The sequence below is a fragment of the Eurypyga helias genome, unplaced genomic scaffold (genome assembly GCF_000690775.1).
Source record: "Eurypyga helias isolate BGI_N326 unplaced genomic scaffold, ASM69077v1 scaffold39561, whole genome shotgun sequence".
NCBI classification, from domain to species: Eukaryota; Metazoa; Chordata; class Aves; order Eurypygiformes; family Eurypygidae; genus Eurypyga; species Eurypyga helias.
Window position 1 is genome coordinate 1 of NW_010233468.1, and position 21,924 is coordinate 21,924.

The window sequence follows — 21,924 nt, forward strand, 5'->3', positions numbered from 1 at the left end:
CTGTGATTCTAAGATTCTAAGCAGTTTATGTAGGGAACTGAATTTTCTTGATATTTATGAATCTGCTGCAACAAACCTCCAAAAACTACCAGAAGAGTGCGAGGAAAGACAGACGTATTTTACAGACACCAAAGATCGGTACAAGCTTAACCAGGTGAAATGTGCACCCACCGACCTACTACCTGCTGCTCACACAACGGTAGTGCCTTCTGTTTCTCTCCATAAGTAACTCTACACCACGTTCTCCGTACGTGATGGAGCAAACGGACAGAAATTGCTCGTTACCCAGTGCGGGTGTCACAGAAGGGCAATGCAACCGCTGCTGGAAAGCACAGCTTTACACCAAATACTGCACACAGCTTCCATTTAGAGGAAAACCAGTCAGCAGCAGGTAATTATCCATGTAGTAGTATCTTAGTATCAACGTATGTAAAAATCACTTATCTGCGAGTATTAGTGGGGTAATTAAAATTATTGCCAGTGTCTCTGGCCTAAACAGAGAGAAGGAAAGCTCATTTCCCAGTAAGCTTCCACAGGAGATGCCCTGCTACTGGGAGCCGAGTTGCTCTTACCTGCCACACTTTTTACACGGAAACGTGTTTTCTGTGTTCTGAGTTTTACTGGGAGCATCTGATTTTATCTTCTGTTTCCGCCTCCTCCTCTGCACTGGAGATGTAATGGGCTTTCGAGGCCTCGCTGATGTCTCCCTTGGCTTCCTCCCAATTCTGCCTGCACCAGTTGCCTCTTGGCTCCTCATACTGGCATCACTGGCCTTTGGAGAGAAGGGAACAGGGAAGGCAGACTGGTATGTAAACCCACCATCAGGAGGAAAACAGCGGCTGAGCTCCTGTGCTTCATTTCTTCCAGGCCAAAGTCTTGTTTAACGAGAAAGTCTTGAGATTCTCAGGACACTTCTCACCGTGGTCTGTGTGTGCACCAACCACCAAGAATTATATTGGGTTTTTTCCCCCCCCCCGCCTTACTCATCCCAGTTCTCCCACCAGAGCACTCAGTCTGGTTGCCAGTATACTCTAAGGTACCTCAGCCCTGTCTCTTGCTCTGTGAGAAGTTACAGGTGGGAACTTTTTACACCTGGAACTGTCCACCTGGTGTTTCCTAAACTAGTGGCAGAGAGAAGGTGGCACAGAAAGCACAACATGCACGATGCGGCACTTACAGTTACACCATCTTGTAGTGTCTGTTCATCTTTGAGGGGGACTGCGCTCCTCTTTCTGTTATCCAACCCTTCCTCTGACTCCTCTTCTTCCTCCTCTTCCTCCTCCTCCTCCTCCTCCTCTTGCCCCTGTTCTTCACTGTAAAGGTCCCTTCTGGGAGGAAGAACACGTGCAAACCTATGGGAACTCTTCACCAGAAGACAAAGGAACTGTTAATTTTGGTGTCTGTATGTAAATGTCATTAGGTGACACAGGACAAGTTTGTGAGTCTGGACTCCTCCACACCAGGCAGATTGTTTCTGCCTTTGATTTTAGCAGCAAAGGAGAAAACACACAAAATCAGACCTCACAGCACAGCCCGAAAGAGGCGAGAGACACGTAGGAAATTACCTTGATGTCAACTTCAGCTTCGTCTTTCATAGATTTTTCATTAGCAACATCAATGTCCCCAAAGATTAAGGTCCCATTCCGACCAATTTTCACCTGTTTCTTGTACGTGTAGTAGAACTCCACACACTGAGCCACTGTTTTGGTTTTTATCTGGTGTTCAAAAAACATAAAATTACATGATTTTTAGGAAGGCTTATAAATAATTACTAAGGGTGCAATAAATACCCTGTGTACTGTACTTCCCTCAGTAGTCTCTGTTCCACCACAACTGCTGCTAAAGCCTTTCCCGTGTCCCATCCCCTACAGCCACTGTTACTCTCCGAGAACTACAGGACCAGCTTCCCAAAGAAAAGCTGGACAACGTAAAGGTGGCAGAGCCCAGCACTTTGTAAACTTAACGCAGCTCTGAGCCTCCGAAAATGTTCCAACTGAGCTGCCAGGCTTGAGAGCAGCCTTTCAGTTTTATGGGGAAGCTTTATCTTCCAGCAGCGCTTCAGAGGAGACCAGACCAGACGGAATACCGATCCAAAAATGGAAAGGAAGGTTTGCAGCCCTTCCCCAGTTTGGCCACATGCATTTCATGCCCACATGGCGGTAGACAATTACCAGTACAGACCTGGGACTGCCTACGCATTCCCTATCAGTGATTTTTCTGGAAGGATTGGAATATATTCTTAGCTTCTGGGCTTTTGCAACTTAAAATGCTTTTTGGGAATTTACTCGGGAAATACGTGGGCAGCTCCTGGTTTTGCACTCTCCTTCAGTGATTTCCCCCCAGTGAAGCGTTGTACCTCATGAAAACAGTGGGAATGATCTTTTTTACCATCACCGTCACAGAAAACTAGGAAGAGATCCTGAAGGATTCACATGCCCTTCTTTGGCTCTTTCCATCAGCAGCAAGGATGCGTTTCCATGCAGCTTTACAAGCAAGCCATTTAAGCCGTACTGGAACACTACCAGCACTCTACAAATACGCCCTGTAGAAGTGGTATCTTCAGCGTGGGCTCACGGAAGTCACGCAGTAAGTACGAGGGTTAAGTAAACAACAACAGCAACCCAAGCACCATTGTTCTAGCCATCCAGGGAGATTTTATGCTCTGCTGGATGAGAAAGTTTCTCGGAACTGAGGTTTCAGAAAAATCAAGATTGAAGTCCCTGTGTTAAATGCTCAACAAAGATGTAAGAATGTATCATTGCTGACATTAAAAAGGAACTTACCAACTTTTGGACCAAAAAGAAGTCTTTCTTGTAGATTGCAATGCCTTTGTTGAAAAGTTTTTTTTCAGCAACTTTCCACTTGTCTGATCCTGTAGGGGGAAAAAAAAAAAAGTTTTAACCAAAGCCCTTGTACTCTCAGAAGTTCACCCTTCATGTCTGCCTTAAATAAGGCTCACGCACCCAGGCAAGGATGCAGTCTCTCCTCACACCTGATCCAGTGTAACTGCAGGCTGCTGTCAAGCCCTCCCTTACTGCTCCACTTCAGGCCTCCTCTCCTCATGTCCCTGGTGTTACATCTAGCACCCATCCCCACCAGTTAACCCCAGCTCAGCTTGCAAAAAACAGTCAGTTAGGTGAACAGATGTTTTCCAACAAAACAGCAAGGAGAAGAGATGCACTTCTTGGTGGCCCAGTCAGTAGATTTTATACAAGAGAAATGGTGGGGCAGGAGAACAGGATCTTCTTCCAGCAGCAATCCACTGTACTTGAAGATTTATTACACCTCAAATACTTGAAGATGTATTACATCTCAAGTACTCCTACTACCCTAGCACCCTTGCCTCTAGTAGTAAACACATTTTGGAATCTCCCCCTGCCTTTACTCAAGTAATAATTCCCAACCATTATAGCAGGAACATGTAATAATGAAGAAATATAATTTCTATGCTTCGTGGCACCAGCTATTGGGCGTCTCTCTACTACCTTACATCAGGTCCACCAGGTGGGTAGGGTCATTCTACGTGTCCCAGTTTAGTCGTAGAGCTGACAAATTTCTAACTAGGTGCAAGACTAGAAAAGCAGTTTACAGCATTTAAATTTTGTAGAAACACTGACTGAAGCTGAGCTTTCTTCAGCAAGCTTGAAAACTCTTCCCATAAAACCCCTTCTTAACTCCACCCTGGAAATTTACGCCAAAGAGACCGTGGTTCTGAAGCTACCACGGCCCTTCTTGTACATACGAGCTATCTTTCTGCATTCTCTGTGGCTCAGTGCAAGGGACTGCATTCCCTTTGCCCCTTAGAAGAAATCAGAACACACACACATGCAAATACACACATGGACATGTTCTGAGAGGTGCAGTGTTTCTTACATTTAAGTGTCATAATTTGTACAGGTAAAGTTCCTGGCAAGCCATCATGTGATTTACCAGAGAGGAGTGATCTTTGACTCTTACTGTAAGGTTACAGGGTTCTCCGAAAGAGCAGAAAAGGATAAAGAGCCCTTTAAACAGGCACCACAGAGTTACTCTGGTTAGCACACCTGTGTAGTGATAATCTGCCAAAGGGTGAGTAGGCGACCACACCGGCCTCTTCAACAGCAGCTTGGTCAGAGCTCCCTAAGAGAAACACAAATAAAATGGAATTAGTTCAATGTTTGGGGTATTTACAACAAGGATCAGCCAGTTGTTAATCCTCTCCTTTCTGGCAAGCTAACTGAAAAGAACCACAGCGCAGTTTAACATTTGGGACAACTTTAAAAATCAGGTTCTTGACTATCCACTGAGCCTTGGGTACCACAGGCAAGTGGGAAGCCCTTGGCACCTCTTCGCATCCCTGCGACCTGACACTTTCCACACAACCACCACAGTACTGGCAGAGCATTAATTCCACGGACAGAGACCACGCAGACGTTTCCTCTCACTTACTGACGGCACAAGTTGCACACTTGCACCCAAAACCGCTGCCCTGAATGATGCCGCTCTTCACCATCCAAGCCATCGTGATCGTATCTCGCTTAACTAAGCAGTATTTCAAAATAAAACAGAGCAGTCACGTGATTGAAAGATGCCACACGCAAAACCCCACCCCCTCAAGCTGCTTTTTACTTTGCAGTTTGACTTTGAAAGCGCTCCCAGTTTGAGTCACGCTTCCATTAGCAGTTTAAACCACGGCAACAGTCAGCTCCTGCTGCCAGGGGCAGCCCCGCGCCTGCCTACTGCCAGCCACAGCAGTCACAACGGTGGGCTGGGTCGGGGGACTTACCCAGCAGAAACCTAACACACTCACACACAAAAACTGCTTCTTCTTTGTTCCCTTCTCCAATGCAGGTTTGGAAACAGGCGAGATAGTAAGCGAACACAGCACTGTACATCCAGCAGCACCCACTCCAGGGACGTCCAAGGGACACTGAACAGCAGGAGCCAGGTGCACAGGAGTTCGCAAGGCTCTCCTCTCACCAACTGACAGTCTACCTGGCCTTCACTAACGTCTTTAACCACATCAAGGTGAAAAGCTGGGAAGACTCACCAGAATGCTTCCCTTTGCTTCATGTAAGAAATGCAGCGCCAGCTCCTGGTTGGTTCCAGCCCCAGGAAAAATGCTTGAACAGGCAGCAGCTAGCAGGTTTTCCACTGTTGCCACGGAGGTACCAAAAAAATGCAGATAAGAAGATTAAAATGGACTTTCCTACAGGGTTAGCCATCATGAATTAGGTCTTTTAAAGCAGGGCTAGACATAACAAAGTAAAACTCTCAAGAGAAGTTGCACATCCTTGAGAATTTATCACTATGCAGACATGGAGTTTCTTGCAAATCTCCCTTCTATTATGCCCTCCCATCTCCCTTCACCTCAAGAGACTTCCTGAATGCTCCCCTTATACTGTGAATTTCCATTTCACAATACCCTGTCTTCTCTGTCACCAGAAGGATTTCTCCCAAGCCTGCCCACTTCCTCTTCCCTTCAGGATTTATACATGCCACAACCCACATGCACCAACAGCAGATGGCTCCCCAAGCCTGCTACCAGCTGCCACGACTCCTGATTCCTCCTCCTGACTTCCGTCTACAACTTGATTTTTTCAACACACTATTACGTCTAGAACATCCCTTGAAAATACCAAAGTTGAGTGCTTGTGGCGTTCAAACATTAATGAAGGAAAGGAAGCTTCACTGAGCAGAAGGCCGCTCTTTGCCTGACCAGTAATAAACGGTCCCGTTTTATCTCAATTAAAAAAAAAAAAAAAAAAAATCAACCCTAACAACACCACCCACCCCACCCCCAGTCACTTGATTGGCAGCTCAGAGATTTTACATTATGCCTACTCCAGATACACGGGCACCCCTACAACAACCGTGACAATTCAGTCCTATTTACCAGCCTGTCACGTTCTTACCGTTCTCTTGGGTGACTCTGTTGGTTTCCAGGTCACCCCAGGGCTGCCACACCAGCTCTGCTTTATGTTCATCAGCTGCTGCCAGTGATCTGTCTTGGAGTGATGGGATCTCTGCTTGAAAGCGAGTTCCTACATTTATTCGCCTGCAGAAGAGGTAACAAGTAACCGTCAGGCCCCCTTCACAACATCCAGAATGTCTCCATCTCTGCTGAAAGAGCTAATTATGAACAATCTGAAGCGCAGCAGGCTCTTGCATGAGCATGAACAGCTTTTGGGTGTTGTAGATAACACCCTAAGTATGACTCAAAGGTGAGAGCTTTTACATCCCTTACCAGTTTCCACTGTCTTATCAACAGTGGTTGAAATTGCATTTAAATTAGGATCCCCTAATAACAGCTCAAAGAACAGTCATTAGCTTTCAATAATCGCCACTTTTTGAGGGGCTGTCAGATGGACTTCTCCTGCGCCAAGCCTGCTCCTCATGCTCAAGGCAGGTGAGCCTGTTTTAGCATAAACATTCTGCCAACCGTAACTACCGAATCGTAGGATCATTTAGGTTGAAAAGGACTTCTGAAGACTGATCCAACTCCCCACTCAAAGCAGGATCAATCTCAAAGTTTGGTCCTGTATCTTCTCACGAGCCAGTATCTTCCAGAAACTATTTCTAACAACTGAAACCAACAATACAGCCCATCGAAAGCTGTATTGCTCCTTCTGTATCAAAACCAAATCCCGTTCTTTTAGCAACCATCTCCTACTTTCAGGCTCTGAATTAGCAGACAGATTTTTCACAAGACGCAATCCACTTGAGCACTACATTTGCTGTAAGTCAAGCGACCACCCACAGAGATTCTACTCTGGACTAGCAAACACCACTTGGTGCACGTGGAGGCTCTACACCAACAGCACAGCAAGCAGCAACAGCATGGGCGTCCTCTGTCATCGCTCTACATCTCTCATCCAGTGGCAAAACACAGGCAGAGCGCCACAGCTACACAAACTCAGCCAAAAACATACTGGGGAAGTCCAAGGACAACTTTCTAAGTAATGTAACAACTACACATGCAATTCAGAGGTCCAGAGGAGAAGGCAAAAAAATCTGCCAGCTTAGCCTGGATATAAGACTCTTTGGAAAACCAAGGTATCAGAAAACCAAGATATTTGAGAACAACCGCTGCCCAGCCCACTTAGAATATAAAGCAAATCTCCTGTTCTGAAACGATACCTATGCTTACTATAAAAATGATCCTCTTTCAGATGTCAGTCACCCAGCACCACACCAGTAGCTCCTGAAATAGTAAAGGATGGAGAAATAAGCTCTTTTTTTGAGCGAGTAGATGAGGCAGTGCCCACAAGATGATTCAGCTCTGGAGTTGCTTCATTAGAAAAAAAGGTAAAACTCCCTGCCCAGGGCAAGGCCTGTGATAATTCTCAACTCTTGGTGTTGTTCCCCATCCCCAGCATGAGGGGAAACACAATTAGCAGAGAAAAAAACATGATCACGTAGAATAAGGAACAGTAACAACATCATCTGAGAAATGCCATCCTCCAGACTCCTCTGGTCCTCTGCTGTTCTTAAACGACACACGCATGTCTACGACGAAAGCAAGAGTCTGGAAAAGGTGCGGGGAAAGCCTTGAAACAACACGTGTAACCCAGACAAAAATCCAGGGAGATAGTAGCAAGCGTTCCAATAGGATGTTCTAAAGTCCTAGAAGACTGGTTTCCAAGGGAGGGAAGAAGGTACCATTTTCTGTTGTGCCAGGGGAAGAAGGAAACACCTTTCCCTTTTTCCTGACTAATATATCTTTTCGCTACTGTCAGTAAGCATCTGCATCCTGAGATGTCATGGGTTGGGAGAGCCAGCATACAAGACAAATGGCTGCCTTCTAACCCACGTAAGAGAGATGATACAAACTACTTCTTTTGCATCTACAGCACACTCAGATCTACTCACACTTGAGAGGAATGATTTACAGTTCATGTGCATAAACGAAGAGATGCACAAGGTAACTACCCCACACACTTGTTACGACTTCATCCACCCCTTCAGCAGCAGCTTGACATTGATGGAGTGGGATTCCTACTTGGACAAGCAGGATCTGCCAGAGGCACAAACTGATTTTAACTTCCTTCCAGGAGGTGACAATGAGATGACATCCAGTGTGACAGATGAAGCAGAAAGTTTCAGACAGGCTGCCATACCCTATCTGTCATTTTCCCCAAACCACCATCTCCAACACCTGTCGAAGGTAAAGCGACAGGGACATGACACCACGGCTGGGGGGAAGCAGCGCAGTTGAAAATGCCCCCTCTCTGATGTCCCTGGCTGGACCCATTTCAGGATCTGCATCTCAAATGTAATTCCACTTCAAATGCACACTAGAAGTGGAGCCTGCATGGAGAATGAAGAACCCCAAGAAAACCTCAATGTCTGGTTTTGAGTATTTTCAAGGTACAAAAGTCTATTAAAACTGTAACACTATGGAGTTTACCATTTTTCCTTCACCTGTTTTGATTGCCTTGGACAGAAACAGCACAGTTCAGATCAAAAATAAAAAGGAAGCTATTTCATGCAAGCCTGAGAAGACCTTGCTGAAAACCAAAGCAAAACAAACACCCTGACAAATTTCCCTTTGAGCACACTGTGATGGACCGCTGAACATGCACGTGGAGCCTTCTGCTCACTGTGATTAGTCTTGCTTGTTCTTATGGCATGCACTTCCACAGTGGAGGCAAGAGTAATGGATTCTGATCCACTGTGGAAGGGATGACCGACAGAAACTGACACTTTGCTGTGAACTGGAAACAGATAAAGAGATGTTACTGCATTGGGAAATTCGGGAGATTGTGTGTCCCAAGACACATAGGCTCCTCTAGCGAGAGGGAAAAGCTGGAGAGAAGGAATATGGACTTGAAGGGCTATCAAAAGTTATTTTTGATCTAAACTCAACGTAGAATATGGCATCTCCAGGCTAAAAAAGCCTAAGAATTAGACCTTGTATCTGCAATGTCTAAATAAAACAACAAGATTCCCGCAGCAAGAGTTGACGTGAGTAACCTGATCTAATTTGGCTGCTCTGAGGAAGGGCTTGGACCAGATGAGCTCTAGAGGTCCAGTCAAACTACATCATTCCATGATTCCTTTCCTGATGAAGCCTAAATTTCAGTACAGCAGAAGCTCCTGCCTGTAAGAACCAACGGTGCTCCTGGGATGCCCCAGTACACAGCTGTGTGTGGGAATATCCCGAACTGGGAAGAATTCACAGCTGATACACCACAGCTACACTGGACACTGGCTAGCTGAGGGGTGACTTCAAAGACTTTAAAGCTACTGAACTACACCACCAGTAGGACACAGCGACCTGTGACACCAGCTGCCTATTGTACTACTTCACAAACAGAAGAATTAAGCTTCATTATCACAGTTCCTATTCCTAATCTCTGCAATGAAATGACCTTCTGAGAAGCATTAGCAGAAGGGCTGGCAAAGCACAAGCAATTAAGAACACAGTATCGGGTGATCACAAGTTATAGCCAACTTCTGCCAGAGTCAAGACTACAAATCAAATTAAACATCTTTTTTTCTTAAAACAAACATGCTTCCGGCCATATTTCCTTTGTAGAAGATATGTCTACATAACTGACCACAGCAGTGCTGCACAAACTAGCTTCAGAGCAGTAATCTGATTACTTTGACAACACAGAATGACACCAGTGTAATTTATCTTGGTTAAAATTTAAAGCTATCTACCTGCACAGAGGTCGAGCAATTTGGTCTTTGAGCAACCTGGTCTAGTGGAAGGTGTCCCTGCCCATGGCAGGGGGGGTGGAACTAGATGGTCTTTAAGGTCTCTTCCAACCCAAACCATGCTGTGATTCTAAGAGCATCTGTTCAGTACGACCGAAGATAAGTCAACTCTCTGCACACAACTCCCATTTGGCAACAGGAAATGAACTTGCAGTTGAAATTTCCAGGAACAAATTTGAAAATTTTCACACACGTCTAAAATTGCAGCTAACTATGTCAGGAACTTCAGCAATTTAAACCAACAGGCACAGCAGCCAAAAACAAATGCATGACAGAAAGGTCAAAGATCTAGACCTGGGAGGAAACAAAAAAGTATCTGTTCAAGAAGAAATTCCTCTGGATTGGTGTGAAATGAAACAACACCAAGAAAATTAACTAAGCCATTTCAAAACAGATTTAAAAAATACCAAATGTTCTTATTTCTATGAATGGGCTCAGCCTGGAAGGGATTTGCAAAGCTGACAAGAATAATCTGGGTTTGTTCACAACTGCAACATTTGCCCAGAACAGCCTGCTGCCAGAAGTGCAGAAAACTCAGCTTCAAACAGGAAGGCAGGATGGAAAGGGGCGGGGTGGGGGGGAAGACAACATCAAACGCTCCAGTTAAACTTTTAAAATATAAGCCCTTTTGGAAGAAAAAGCAAAAGCAGCCCAGTATTTATTTGGGAAGAGTTAAATATCCCCAATGACACAGGATGCGCTGCAGTCAGAGCAGATTGCTGACTGCACCGAGTCAGCAATGCAGAGCCATGTGGGTGTTTTTATGCCGTATGGGTGTTCCCATGCCATGCATCTCCATGTTTAGATTTTGCAAGAGTTCATTAACCTAGGTATAATAATGAACTGGAACTCCCTTGCTGTAGTTCTATAGCACTGAGCTCGAGCTGATAACACCCCCAGAGGGTTTGCAAGGGTTGTGCAGACACTTTTGCTACTTGGCTCAGGTTTAGCGGGACTGGCACCAAGCCTAATCTCATCGCTCCAGCTTCTTATCTCCAAACTGTGTTCCCTAGTGCTGCTGGGTCCCCATTTGTCTGAGCTTTCCCAGCACACAGCCAGCAAAAAGAGACTAATGAGGCTTATTATCTCAGGCCACGCGCCCTGTATACGAGTGGCTGTAGTGCTTCCAGGCTAAGCCAGCCCAGGAGGGAGCAAAGGCATGCTCACAGTTGCGCTACAGCTAATACACACCGCGGGGATAACCTGCACCCTGACCAGTCCACATGAGAGCCAACTATGTTATTCCATACTACGTTTGGGCCTTCCTCCAAAGGAGCATTATTTCCCCACTCTCAAACACGTGGCATACAAAGAAGTGTTTGTATACAACAAAACAGGACAGATTCACCTTTAGCTAACCTGCAGTATTTCAGCCCAGAGACAGATGTGCAGTTAACAGAAAGCCATAAACATTACCAGATTTACAAGGAGCATTTGCCCAAACATACTGTTTACTGTATGGATTGATTTTTAAATAAAGACGATCTATATTTTGAGTCACTAATAGGAATAGGTTTGACGTTTCCAAAAGATACATCAACTGTACAGGGAGCAGCCTGAAGGTTTAGGCAGAAGAAAAGCAGTACATTTACCACCAGGCTGAGAGTCTACTTGGGTACTTACGGTTCAATGCTGACCGGGGTGGCTTCCCCCACTACCGTAAGAACAGGAGGGGTAACTTCTGAACTATCTGCAAAGAAAAGAAAGAACTGCTCAGACAGCCCATCTCTACATTTGAGATATATTCTTCACACAGCTTGTAAATCTGTCAGAGCTATCCCTTTCTCAAAAAGGTACCCACATGCTAAAGGAGTTCAAGATTACCAAGAACCTACCTTCCAGTCACCATCTGCATCTCAGTAATAACTATTTGCTGTCCTCTCAGTTCAAGATCTGTTCCAAGAGAAGGAACTGACCGACCCATTCCCGAGCATGTCAGCAGAGGGTGTTGCAGATCACTCAGACTGCTTGTGAACGCACCTTAATGCTGCCCAGCTGGAAGCAGCACTTCCCTCCCCAGGCTATCCCGAAGGAGCCCGTTCCACATAAGCGCACCTCCTGAAGTCATCATCTTCCACAGTTCCTAATCACAAATTAGCCAAGAAAGAAAGGAAAAAGTGGAACTTACTTGATCTAAGCAGAGTTCTGTGAGCACTTTTAGGAGTCATGGGAGGTGGAACCGAAAGACCACCCGAAGAGAGGATAGCGTTAAAATACAGCCCAGATCCTTCTCTCACTGGACTAAGAATTGGCGGAGGAGTGTAAGGAGGTAGCTCAAAGTTCCTGTCTGAAGGGTGATCTGCCAGACGGACAGGTGACCGCAAGTGGCTCTGATACGGGGTAATGTTAGAATAAACAGGTGGTGCAATAAAGGTGCCAGCTTTGGGTGGTATGAAGAGTGGCTCAGGTCTTGGCCGCTGCTTTGGTTTCCGGGCAAAGCCCTCTGCTTCATCCTTTGGAACAGCATCTTCGTGCTATTAGGAAAAAAATGATATAGAATTTCATTTTCAAACCTCAAGTCATTTGAAATACTTCAGCGAGACGACAACAGTCTCTCTCGGCAGCTCAAAATCTGCATAGGGCAGTTGGAGGGTGTCTCAACAATCAGCATGAGGGAAAGATAGAAGATGATGATGGGGAATGGAACGGACAGAGGAACTACCAGGTAGCAACACTAGCTTATGAAGTTCTGCTTTACAAGAACTACACACATGTCCCATACAACCACTGGCTGGAAAGATAATGACCTCATGGTGGCTTTAAAGGAGAACATAAAAGTATAGCAGAACCCTGGTACAGATACAGGGTGACACCACAGAGCGGTAAGAGAACAGAAGACAATGCAATGATACGGTCTTAGATGGCCAGGCATTTAAATGCAGAGAAACCTCCTTAAATGTCACTTTTTCTCTGGTATCTGAGCATTCTGTTAAACTGGGAATAGGAGAGACAAAAAAAAAAACCAAACAACAGAACACCCCAAAACACCACTCAACAGCAGCACACTAAAGAGAACACTCAAATACTGACCTTCAGAACCTCAGTAAGAGACTTCAGTTCTTTGGATTTCATTCATATGCAGAGATATGTGCACTACTCACCATTTATTATTACCTATGTACGTATGGAGAAAGCGCTGTTTATTCAGACAGACTTTTTATTCCAGCTTTACTGACCACCTGGCTTTACTCACTGTTTAGTAGGGGCATGCTGCCTGGCTATACTAGCACTAGCTGTAGGTCATGAAAATCCAGTGATGCCCAAATATATGGCAATATCATGATGAAAAAATCCAGAGTCCCCAGACTACATCCATTCCGACTTCAAGCCTTGAGATCAAACTACTTCAATAAAAAAGCTTAAAAATAAAAACTATGTAATTAAACCTAACAGATTTGGTTCAGCTTTGGTTTCTTAGTCTATCCATACCTGATTTGAGGTTTCCATGTTAGTATTCCGGTTAGATCGCCTCCGAGTGACGATCACAGACGGCTTGCGTTCACAAGGAGCTCGATCGTTTATTTGGCCTCTCTGGAGCTTTCCATCATCAGACTTTTCCTTTCCAAGGTTCTGGAAGTCAATTTTTCTCACTGGCACAGACACAGGAATGATGAGAGGCACGAGGCTGTTGTCTTCCCGGGGTCTTTTGGGAGTTGGTGAAGAACTTGCGAATTCCACAACACTTTTTGGAGGTGTAGGTCCTGGAGCTGCTATCAGCACACTCTTCTCTTCCGAAGTATCCAGGTCCTGAGAAGAAAAATAAGATCCCTTAAAAGTTCTGCAGTATTTATATAGTAAATCAACTGATACCTCACTTTCAGTGTATATCAAGTTTCTCAACACAATTTGCAAGCTGAAATGGATTTGGAACAGTGTTACTGGAGGAAAAAAGTATACTTCACAGAAGAGTTATCAAAATGTCTTAGAATTACTTCAGGACTGCCTGACATCTCAGCTGCTAAAACATTTGTATACATCAGTAAGTATCATTTCACTACCTGTGGTTTGACATTTTCCAGATCAAGTTGTGCCCTGCACAAATTCCAACAAAGGTTCTTCAATTTTAGTAATGATCATAAGCTGCAGGTTATTCATTCCAAGTATTGGACTTCCGTTCCACAAAAGACTGAACCATGATAATCTTAATTAAATCTTTCCTACAGAAAACAGAGCTGGCTTTTTGCAGCATTTTTTCCCAATTTATATGACAGAAGTAACTTTCTTTATTGTAACTGAAGCCTTTGAGGTTTCTTGTCTACCAGGCTTGCGCCTTATGGACTTTTGCTCAGCAGAATCAACAAGGCATAACTGCAAGCTGTTGCTTCTTGCACTGGTATTACATGTGTCTGCTTTCTTTAACTCATGGCAACCCTAGAAAACTGAGCTCCAAGGAGATGGGAACGGAGGACGAGGTACTGAATAAACACAGATATCGTAACACCAAAGGGCTTCAGGTGCTGTTAAGCTCAGCGATTCCTAGTCCTTCAAATGACTATCCACAGGTTCATTCCACCCTCAGTTCAAAAGCAGCTAACCAGCTCATACAGAAGCCAGATGCTGAAGTACAACTCTCAAAGACACCTCACTTCAGAGAGGTAAAAGGCCTTATTGAACTCTAACGAACTGCAATGTAGAAGCTGTAGATGCTCCTTTTGGTGCTTCAGAACTTCTGACTTAGAGCTCCGTTTGGAAACTTTTGGATAGGATTAGGCAGGCAAACTCATGCTTTATCAGAGCCACAATCTACTGAGGAATCTACCTCAACAGCTGGGTTTTGTGGATAGAAACTAAGGCACATTATCTCTCAGGTATGACAACAGGTTGCCAACCTGGACTTCCAAAATTTTGCAAAGGTTTACTGAAGTTCTCAGATCTGTTGTGTGCCATTAAGAATACCTAATCCTGATTTAAAAGCCAGCATAAGCAGGTTCTGTCATAAGGATTCAGACACCCCTCCAGTCACTTCACTGTGGTCATATATCAAGAAAGCCGGCTTCACTGATGGCATGTTCTCTTGAACATGCTCCAGCTAGCCCACAAAGAGTCAACCCACGATAGCTAGAAGGGCACTAGACTGAAGTCCCTCTTTGATACTATATATATATATATATCGAGGGAAGCACAACTGTATTGTCACAAGATTCATCAGTCACAGCCTGGAGTTAGTGCTCTGGCCTCCCTCCCAGTGACAGTCCTGGTAATTTTTGTTGCTTTTAAGACCAAACAGATCCACTCTGAAACACTAGGCCTTCAAAAAACACTAGCTGCCAAGCCTGAGCAAATAAAATCAATCCTAATTGATTTTAAATTATTTTTTTTTTAATTAAAAAATTCAGGTATCCAAGACCTTTTATTAGAGTAAGGCTAAGTGTGCACGGAAAGGTTTATCCCGTAAGCGACACTGCAGTTTAGAAGTCTGACTGCTTCTTCACAGAGATCAGAGCTACCTGCCCCCACCACGCCACGATGGAACACACCACAGAAAAGTCACAGTTGGCATTGGCTGCTCCAGGTTGCACTGCAGGAGGAATCCATGAGCTCAGAGAACCCCCTTTCACTCCAGGCTGGTGATATGCTCCTGTACTTACGCATCAGACCACCAATCTTGGATTTGGACGGCTTTCATCATGCCGACAGATACATCACTAGGGACCACTTCCTCTAGACAATAAGGGGACTCTTGTAAATTTTTGTAGTCTCCCCCCACTGCTTCTGGAGAGACTAACAGGGATGCCTTTTTAAACATATAAACAGGTCATGCACTGGTAGCAGATGCCTACTTCCACCAGTCCTGCCCATACCTGAAGCAGCAGCTGACATACAGCTTCCTGCTGCTACACGTGGGCCTCCATTCACCAGGGAAACATGTGCTGCGATCACCTTCTTACCGAAGCCCAGTTAAACATCTGAGATAGGTCTGGGGTCATCTCCTGGCAGCAAGACCCACAGTAAATAGTTCTGCACCGCCAGTTAGAGCGGCACGTTCGTATTATGTTCTTTAGACCACTGGCAAGAAAAGTTTGGTTTTAGTCAGATTACTTTTTAACCTCCTGATGTAGCTGTTACTGGTACAAGCACTCTGGCATACTTTCTCGGTACCTGAGAGAATAACAGCAATCAAACAAGTAACGCCAACACGAATACGTGAACGAGCACCAATTCTGACCGATCTACAAACCTCAGATGCTTCCTGTGTGCTACACAGATATCTGTAGGTCAAGAGACATAAGCTTATTTCCTGACCAGGAGGAGGAAATCATGACAACTAGTCACACGGAAGACATCACATTTCTTTGGCTGTATGATCTGTTAACCATGCTCCTTTTCTTTTCAAGACTGGGAGGTAACCAGTAAAGGACTCTCCTCCTCGATGATGGAGAGATGACCCCTTTGAGAGAGAAGAGGAAGGAGCAGACCTGAGCAGCAGTAAAGAGAGAGAAAAGGCACCACTGGCAACTTAAACAACTGAGATACCCTTAAAGATGCTCCGGTCCACATCAGAGCTTTTCTGGTCACAAGAGATCACACATACCTAATGTTTACTAAAAGGGAACATGACTGATTTTGGAATCAAGCCAGATCCCTAAATAGTTCCTCAACTGATTATGCTCAGAGGTAAGTAGAAATCACTGAACAAGGGACAGGATCTTCATTTGTAGAAGGGATTTTCAGCTAGCGCAGCACCCCTGTTGCAGAATCTGGGGCAGGAGGGCTGGGGGATAACTCCAGCAAGGGTAATTTATTGCACTTTTATAACTTCTATAACACTTCCATACTCTTGCATAAGTATTGAGGGATGAACTAGCAATCTCGAGTCCTCCAGGACACCCACAGAAACCCATCAGTCATTTTGGCATTCATCCAGCCTATTCCTCAAGTGGTTGCTAAAACATGTAGACTTCACAGACAAAACCCAATTGTGATAGCTGAAGAACTGTTTCAAGGTCACTGCTGTGATGAGACAAGAAACCACACCAGCCTTTTAGAAACATGTGCCTGTACAGTGCTTTCTGACATCACTCCGCATCGTCCTGCTAACAGTAAAGCTTTTCTCTCCAGTCAAACTGAAGCTTGTCCATGAAGGAGGCGAGTCCAGAACTGACATTCCACAAATAAAACTTTTTTTTTCCCCTTTGATATGTGGCAGCTGGTTCCCTTCCCTGTGCCAGGGGAAAAAGGCCAGGTGACTAAAACCTCTGCCTCCTTTCCATAAAGGAATACTTCAATCACCCTTAAGATGACTATTTAAGCTCTGAGCAAAAAGTTTTCTGCACTATTAAAGAAAACAAATTACATCACCTTTCTGCATGTGACATTCATATGAGAAATGAAACCATAAAATTAAGAGTTCAGGATTTGCTGCAGCAGCTTGTAAGCAGCAATAAGCTTGCACAACCCTAAAAAAGCAGGCGCACTACGATGGGCAGCGCTGGTTCAAAGCGTTAGTCGTGATGCTACATGTGGACAGATACTGCTGTCCAAAATACTGTTTTCACATAAGGTGCTCACACCTGCACTGGAATGTTCAAACAACTGGTTCAAATTATGAAGGTATGTTCTTTCATCAGTGATTTAACCCTATGGCCTTGTTACATGCTCTTCACATATCCTATGCTACAGAAGGCTCCTAGGTTGTTTATAACAAAGACACTGATAAGAGAAGCAGACCACTCTCCTCCTGTAAACATGTTTTCTTTTTCTCCCTTACACAATATCCAACCCTCTTAAAGATGTAAAATCCATCAAACCTCAGGTAAGAATTTTAATGTCATTCAAAACCTCATCCTGAAAGCCTGAAAAGATCTAAACACAAAGTGTTCTTCTGCTAATGCCATCAGGGACGCAAACAAGCTGCCTGCGTAACTGCAAAGAACAAAAGAGCATCTGTCAAAACATTTCTCTGTTTGGTCTTTACATTATGAACCAAGCTGCAAGCAGCCATGCCTTCAAACGGCCAACTTCTTGCTTTGCCTCTCAGGGCCTTGTCCTAGATGCTAAGCTTTTTCTGGCCGCTCTGCTGGTGATCAGACTGCAATGTGACCTGTCGGCCTTCCTGCAACATAACCATGCAACGCCTGGGAGAGTACGAGCAAATACCTCACGCTGCTAACTACGACTGGTTTTAGAGCAAATCTGCCTGTTCAACTGGAGTTAGAGCAAAAAGGACTGAAGACAGCATCAACAGTCGCTGGTTGCTGTCTGCTGTGCAAGAGATGGGGTAGGCTGTGGGTATTTGTCTCATTATTTCCTAGTTCAGTTCTTTCGCTCAACAGCATATCCCTCTAAGGAAGAGATTAGAAAAAAGGCCACAGACAGATCAGGAAAAATATTAATGATGAGAACAAGAGAGGGAGTAAAATTCCCTTCCCTTTGCTGTCTGACTGGGCTCATGCTCCAACACCCGTATTTCATCAGCCTCTAGCAACAAAGCTTCCAAAGAAAAGTGTGTCTTTACTTCTCATGAGGCACTCAATGCAAGATTAGTCAAACCCCAACTGAAAGAAAACCTCCAAGAAAACACCACTCAACTCCAAAAATCCCACCACTTGCCTCCCCTAGGCTGGTTAATTTTGAACCCGGTCATCTTGCCATATGGAATACATACTGTACAGTTTAGACTGATGGGACACCAAAAGGAGAAGAGTAGTGAACCACCTAATTAGCCAACATGGAATCTCTTCCCCATTAAGCCCTACAGAAGGTCTGCAGGAAGCCTCTGTCCTCAGGTTACTAATCTCTAACCACTTGCTGCAGGTCGTTCTCAGAAACAGGACACCTCATCAGACAGACCTTTGTTATGCCTGGTTATCAGTTCTTCATGCAAGTGAAGCTTCCTCAGGCTTTTAATATTTGGGAAATATTGAACATGCAAATTGCACTATATAATTTTCAGATAGCAGTTGAAGTGTTTCTAAACTGTGCTAAAACTGAAAAACTGGCAGGTAATCAGCAGTCTTGTAACATCAGAGGAAGAGAATGTTAAATTGGTAGAAAGTCACTGAGTGAACTGCTTATACTTGTCTCTAAGCCTAAATTGAAACATCCACATTTTGAAGCCCTGGGCTAAAATCACATCCAGTGATTAGCGAAACAAAACTGCCCGTAGGTGGTTACACTGCACCAGGAGATTGCTATTCTCCCTCACCTGCGAATTACTGTGGCTGAACTTACTCACATGCTGCCACTCCAGAGCTGCCCTCACTGTACTACAACATTTCTTGCATCAAGATACCATCCTGTCCTGCGTACATACACAAACTTCTTTCATTTCAGCCCTGTTCTGTAGGCCAAAACATGCTATACTGGTTAGGATGTATACCTCACCTTTACATCCTGAAGAGAAGCCAGCTCAACAGCTTTTTGGGCCAAAGTTAGCAAATTGGCTTCTTGAGAAACACGCCGTCTCCGTCGCGTACTCTGGATTACACCACCTCTGACACCCTGAAAATCATTGGTATTCTGAGCATCTTCTTCAGCCTCTGCTGCCAGTTTCTCCTCATCTCTACCATTCTGGGCTGTGGCTGGCCTCTCTGTTTCCATCTGGCACAGCTCACTGTTGACGAGCACATCCTTCTGCCCCAGGTCCATCCTCTTGGGATGCGAATAGCTACTTTTGTTGTGGGCCAGCGATTCGGGCGGCTGCTGTAATGGGACCTCTTGCTGATGTGTTTGCCAGTGATGCAGAAATAAATTGCTGGGTTGTTCTTCTACCTGCTTGGAAGCCAACACCTCTCCTGCAGGTGTCAGCAAGGCACCTTCTTTGGAGAGTCTCCGTGACCTTCTTGGAAAGGGAATCTGGGTCTGAGGTAGCACAGTCTGTTGGTTCTGCTCTGTTAGAGCCTTGAAGAGTTCCTGGTTCCTCTCTGTTTGCTGAAACTGGTGTGCCATCATGTGATGCTGAGGGGCTGCAGCTGCCACATGAGGCTGTGCGATGGAAGTCGTCTGCTGCAGACTGTAGGCTTGCGTGGCAGCCTGCTGCTGCTGCTGGGGATAGAAATTTTCAAACAGTTGTAGCTGGGGAAGAGCCTGCTGTTTTTGTTGAGCAGTAAATGCTGGGCTAGAAGAAGCTGGGGCTTCTTGAAAGACATGTAACAATTCAGGAAGACCCTGCTTTTGGCCTTGGTGACCAAATGCAAGCTGGAAAGGCTGTAATGGCAGATTTTGATTCTGCTGCTGCTGTTTCTGCATCTGATGAAAAGAATTCATTTGAGCTTGCTGTCTAACCAGGGCTTGCTGTTCCAGCTGAGCCTTCTGGGACATCATCTGCTGGACAGCATCTCCATACAAGTCCAGCTGTGACACAAACACTCCTTTCTCCTGGTTTCTTTTAAGGGCATCTGGGTGGCCATAGAAGCCAGGGGGACCAGCATTGGAGTGGGGTCCTTTTGGGTTGCCCCCAAAAACCATACTGTGGTTCCACATCGAAGGTGGAGACTGCCAGTGGCTGTCACCCCTCTCTGGCAACCGGTTTCCCATTAGTGAATTCTGCCATTTGACAGCTGTTACCCTCTGGGACATCATCACTGATTCTCCCCTATCTTGACTGTAAACAGAGTTCATCAAAGCAACATTGTTGGGGGCACTTGTTAATCCTCCTGCGTGAGAGATCTCCATAGTCTGGGAGACGGGTATATTCCCTCCGTGACCATAGTACTGTCCTTCCTTGAGCTGCTGTTGCTGCTGTGGTTCTTTTGATGACACAGCTATTTCCTGCTCATTAAAATAAGCAATTCGTTTCCCAGTCCTTTTGCTTGAAGACTTTTGCTGAGCCTGAAGATTCATGGTTCAGTCTATTCTCCCAGCTGCACACACCGTATTTACAATCCACCCATCCTTGAGGCTGGGGGAGGAAAGGCACGGAAGTCTCTCTTTTCCATTCAGTTTTAGTAATAAAGGGCAGGAAAAAAGTCCAGATGAAAGTGTATCCACTTCCTCTTTCTTTGTGTGCTTCTCCCACTTCTTTTCACTCTTACCCTTTGTGGTTCAGAGGTCAGTAGGGTCCACTTAGTTACAGGTCCTGAAATAGAGAAGCAAACGCAGTGAATCATCAACAGACAGAACTGGCGTGTAGACCCTCACGCGATAAGCGGCAACAAGTATGTCTGTCCCATTTCCCATGGAAATGAAGATCAGGATAATATGTGTAAGAAATAACAGATCTGACTTGCTAGAAGAACGTAAAACAAACCCAGTTAATTTTACAAAACCAGTATCTCACTGTATTTGCATGATGCAACTCCCCAACTGCACACAGACCTCTGACTAATCACTCAAGCTCATCCTGAAGGTTTTTCTCTTAGACTCCCCCTCATCTGGCCAACTGCTTCTGTGTCTTCCTGTAGCCAGAATAATCTGCTTTTAATCTCAACTCAAAAAACACAAAACAAAAAAAAAAAAAACCCACCCCTCGTGACTCGCCAAAAGAAAAACAACGCGTCAGGCCACATTTCCCAAAGCAGTTTAAAACGCACACACGTACACGCAGGCTGCAGCCCAACACGCAGCACGATGCTCAATTCGGTGTTTTGAAGGATGGGATCAGGCAGCAGTCCATCCCTCACCCCACACACCCCTAATCATCAGGGTCCCTTTCCAATAGGGCTGCCCACCAAGCATCCAAGCGCTGAAGACGGCACTGCTCGACCTGTTGCCCTCTCCGATGCTTTCTCCAACAGCTGAAAGCAACTGCTCCTGCCCGGCTCACACTCCTGGAAAAGCGGTGCAGGCAGATTGTTACAGCTGCTCCCCGGCACCAGCAAATACCCATCAGTGTAAAGCTGCAAGTGCAGTAGGAGAAAGCCTTTCAGGAACCTGCAGCTTAGGACAATTCTACCCTCCTCTTCCACAGAAACACACAAATTTATCCTTTTATCTATCCAAACTGATTTACAAACTTAAGCTTTAAAAGCCTAGTTTGCAGGATTAAGGTCTAATGTGTTAACACATACACTAGTATTTCTATTAGGACACCTAAAACCTTTCAATAACAAGTTTAGTTCTAAATTTGAATTCTTAAACTACTAACACTCAAGTGATGACGTGTAAGTCTCCACTACTATGTCTTTTCAATGTGCACTCTGTTCCACTCCAAATCACACTGCCAATATATTTCAGGAAGTTTTTAATAAATTCTTAAGCAGCTATTCCTGTTGCATCCCTTCAGCTATAAAATCAAGTTTCTCTTGAGTGAAGCAGGTTAAGACGAACACACACACCCCC

The 21,924-nt window shown here is 44.9% G+C and overlaps 1 protein-coding gene across 1 annotated transcript; it reads right to left on the reverse strand.

Annotated features, from left to right (window-relative positions):
- Nucleotides 1-568: 568 nt before the first annotated feature.
- ELMSAN1 (ELM2 and Myb/SANT-like domain containing 1) lies at nucleotides 569-20,718 on the reverse strand. The gene is made up of 11 exons (XM_010161742.1): nucleotides 19,030-20,718; nucleotides 13,135-13,452; nucleotides 11,834-12,179; nucleotides 11,329-11,395; nucleotides 5,895-6,037; nucleotides 5,030-5,133; nucleotides 4,044-4,119; nucleotides 2,784-2,872; nucleotides 1,566-1,715; nucleotides 1,178-1,363; nucleotides 569-772 (listed from the first exon to the last, which is right to left on the reverse strand). The coding sequence occupies exons 1-11, from the start codon at nucleotides 20,485-20,487 to the stop codon at nucleotides 569-571; spliced, it is 3,141 nt and encodes a 1,046-aa protein (XP_010160044.1). The 5' UTR covers nucleotides 20,488-20,718.
- Nucleotides 20,719-21,924: the final 1,206 nt, after the last annotated feature.